The sequence below is a fragment of the Rhinoraja longicauda genome, chromosome 9 (genome assembly GCF_053455715.1).
Source record: "Rhinoraja longicauda isolate Sanriku21f chromosome 9, sRhiLon1.1, whole genome shotgun sequence".
Lineage (NCBI taxonomy): Eukaryota > Metazoa > Chordata > Chondrichthyes > Rajiformes > Arhynchobatidae > Rhinoraja > Rhinoraja longicauda.
Window position 1 is genome coordinate 40,265,777 of NC_135961.1, and position 2,933 is coordinate 40,268,709.

The 2,933-nt window shown below is 40.2% G+C and overlaps 1 protein-coding gene across 1 annotated transcript; it reads right to left on the bottom strand.

Moving 5' to 3' along the window:
* Positions 1-521: 521 nt before the first annotated feature.
* Positions 522-2,447, bottom strand: LOC144597060 (cystatin-like). The gene is made up of 3 exons (XM_078405973.1): positions 2,202-2,447; positions 827-946; positions 522-735 (listed from the first exon to the last, which is right to left on the bottom strand). Exons 1-3 carry the CDS (start codon positions 2,445-2,447, stop codon positions 646-648), a joined length of 456 nt encoding a protein of 151 aa, XP_078262099.1. The 3' UTR covers positions 522-645.
* Between the last annotated feature and the right edge of the window lie 486 nt (positions 2,448-2,933).

Below are 2,933 nucleotides of genomic sequence, written 5' to 3' on the forward strand. Positions count from 1 at the left end.
TGGAAACGACAGACTTCCTCCTGTGCTAAGGTGAACTTTTTTTTTCGAAATGTATTTTTCACTAACGACAATTTTTTTGCACAGTCTCTTTTCATTTCACGGTGTTGTAAAATGCATGCGTCATTTATGCATAATTTATGTTTTTGTGTGTTGTCTTAGCGTATGTACCTGTGATGCTTCTGCAAGCAAGATTTTAATTGTACCAGTCCCTCACCATACTTGTGCATTTGACAATAAACTTTGGCATTCAAAACAACTATGGAAGTAGTAATTGCTGACAAATTTTATTAAAATAAATCTTCAATTGTATGCATGCCTGAATGAATGGATTTGTGGAATGTGTTGGTCGGTTATATTGCAATAGTGAGGAATTGTGTGCATCAGAAATCAGTGGATGGGCTGATTGCAAGATGTGTCAAAGCTTTGTAACCATGTACTGTTCATATCCCACACAATGAAATGATTCTTTAAAGCATTTAATTTCTGATGATAATTTAATCAAGTAATTCATGTTCTGGCATTGCCACAATCAGAGTAAACGCATTTGGACTATTATTAATACAACTACAGAAAAATCATTCAACATGGACTGAGGCCTTTTCCCTTCATTGCTGATGAGGATGATGGTCTTGTGGGCTGGATGGATTATAGGTTAATTTTCAGACATTCCTTTGTCAATACCCGTCCTTGTGTACCAGCAGGGGGAGTCCATAATACCAAGTGGCACATGAAGAACTAGGAAGGAAAAGAAAGAGGTAAAATAAGATTAATTTATCTGACACAACATAATGAAAATCCACAGAGATTGCAGAGTGCTGCATTTTACCTCAGACTTTGTAAAGGATGGAATGATTTTGCAGCCTGCTGCTGCCGGTCCTGTTCTAGAAGCTGGGCAGTCAGTTTTCCCGATGAAGACATTCGTCATGTAGAGAATTCCCTCGAGCACCTGGAGTGAGAACAAAACCTATTTAAACATGTGTTGAATGCTGCCTCTGCCCCAAAATAACAGTAACATTTTAATCTCATCAGTCTACCAGCAGTTCTATCCCAGGTAAAAAGATGCTGTATCAACCCACTGTGCTATTGCTGTACTCTTACATTTTACACTGCTTTTGCCAGAGGTACATGGAAGATGGAGGCATGCCGGGACACCTCACATAACCATTCCTCACCTTCCCATTCTCATTTCAAAAATGGACTTCATGCATCCAAATTTTTAATGTGTATTATAGAGAACATTCTGGTCAATATTTTCCTCGTATGTCCAATCATTTACTATTAGCACATCAGTTATCATTGAGAAAAATATTCTGCACTCTTTATCCTCCCCTTTGCTCCACCTACTGTGCTTGAGTTTGACTTGATTGCATTTATGTATAGTTTTATCTGATTTAATTGGATAGCATGCAAAATAAAGCTTTTCACTGTACCTTGCTATACGTGACAAAAATAAATCTAAATCCAAATTTATAAACAACCCTTTTGAGCAAATACTTCCTGGGGCTTTAACACAGATTTTGTCCTCTTAATGCACAGTGATTTGAGGGCCTGATCTGTGGCCCTTTTGTCCCAGAGCAGCAGCCAGCTTCATCACTCCTCACAGCATGTCAGCCACTCAGAGACGCACAGTGTGAAAACAGGCCATTCGCCCCATCGTGCCCTCTACATTCATCTCATCGTCCAGCATTTAGTCCATCGCCTTCTATGCCGAGTGCTCATGCAGACACTGCTTAAACACTGTCAGTGACTACTTCCAACACTCTCTCCAGCAGTGCATTCCAGGTACAGTACTCATCACTTACAGGCCCCCCTCAGATTCTCATGAAATCTCCTACCCCTTACTCTAAATTTATGTCCACTAAAATTCAGTTCCATAAGGTGGATAAAACTAGAGTGCACCAGTTTGCAGCACTCAGTCCAAGACAACTCTCTGATCTGGAGTACATATTCAGCACATAACATTGGGACCCGCCGTATAACTCTCCAAAGGTCAGCAAACTACCTGCAGCCACTCCTGCCTTTTTCAAGTGGGAAAACCATCGTGTGCAGGTCACTGATCCTGCACTTGCATCACGCTAGCAATTTTCTAACTCTAGACTTGTTAGAGTGGCACTTTTTAAGCAGGGCATAGCCGCCATTTAAAGGTAGAGTAAACACCTTTCATTCATAATTGCAGAAAGAATAAATTGCGTACACATTACCTGCGCTTTGGCATCCAGGTACTGGACGATTTTGTACAGAGAGCCTTTCTGGCTGCTGAGTTCTTGCATGGCCATTTCTGCAATAGCCTGGAAGTCGTTGTCACTGGTATCAACGTTCAGAAGTAAAGGATTGCCCTGGCCAGTCTGGGCAAGTTGCTGTATTTCCTTCACTTGGTGCTTGGGTTCAGCAGAAATGGAAAGAAGGGTAAGGGAGAAAACAGCGAGTGCAAATTGCCAGCCAGCCATGATCTTTTCTTCGTCTCACTCAATGAACAGATAGCAGGCAATTCACTGCCCTGTTATATACCGTTTCAACTTAAGGGTGTGACAGTGATACTCATTCAATTAAATATTAGGATGGTGATGCACCATTAGCTTTGAATTAGTTTTATTATCTAAATATTTTGTGGTATTTGCAAGATAAGAACAAATTAAGTGATTTCTTACAGCAAATAGGAGTGTTTTGTGTATTGTTATTTTGAACCAGGTTATTCATATTTCTTATCAGATGTGAGTTTAAAAGATAAATTTGATTCACGTGTTTAATCAGCGGCCCAGGTGTGCAGATTTCCAAACTCTATTCAGTTGTAAGTACCGGAAAAATAATCCCAAAAGTTTCCTACATGATGACAAACATCGGTGACACAATTAGATCAGATTTTCATTTTCACCATATCTGCCTTCCACGGAGTCAGCCCCACATGATGTGTCTCCACAAAAGAACATAGACCC

Bases quoted from the DNA above. Each gene is read 5' to 3' on its own strand.
- LOC144597060 (XM_078405973.1), bottom strand. From the start codon at position 2,447: ATGGCTGGCTGGCAATTTGCACTCGCTGTTTTCTCCCTTACCCTTCTT. The intron at 947-2,201 runs GTAATGTGTACG...TTCTCACTCCAG, and splicing joins ACCTGGATGCCAAAGCGCAG to GTGCTCGAGGGAATTCTCTA. The intron at 736-826 runs GTAAAATGCAGC...TTTCCTTCCTAG, and splicing joins CATCCTTTACAAAGTCTGAG to TTCTTCATGTGCCACTTGGT.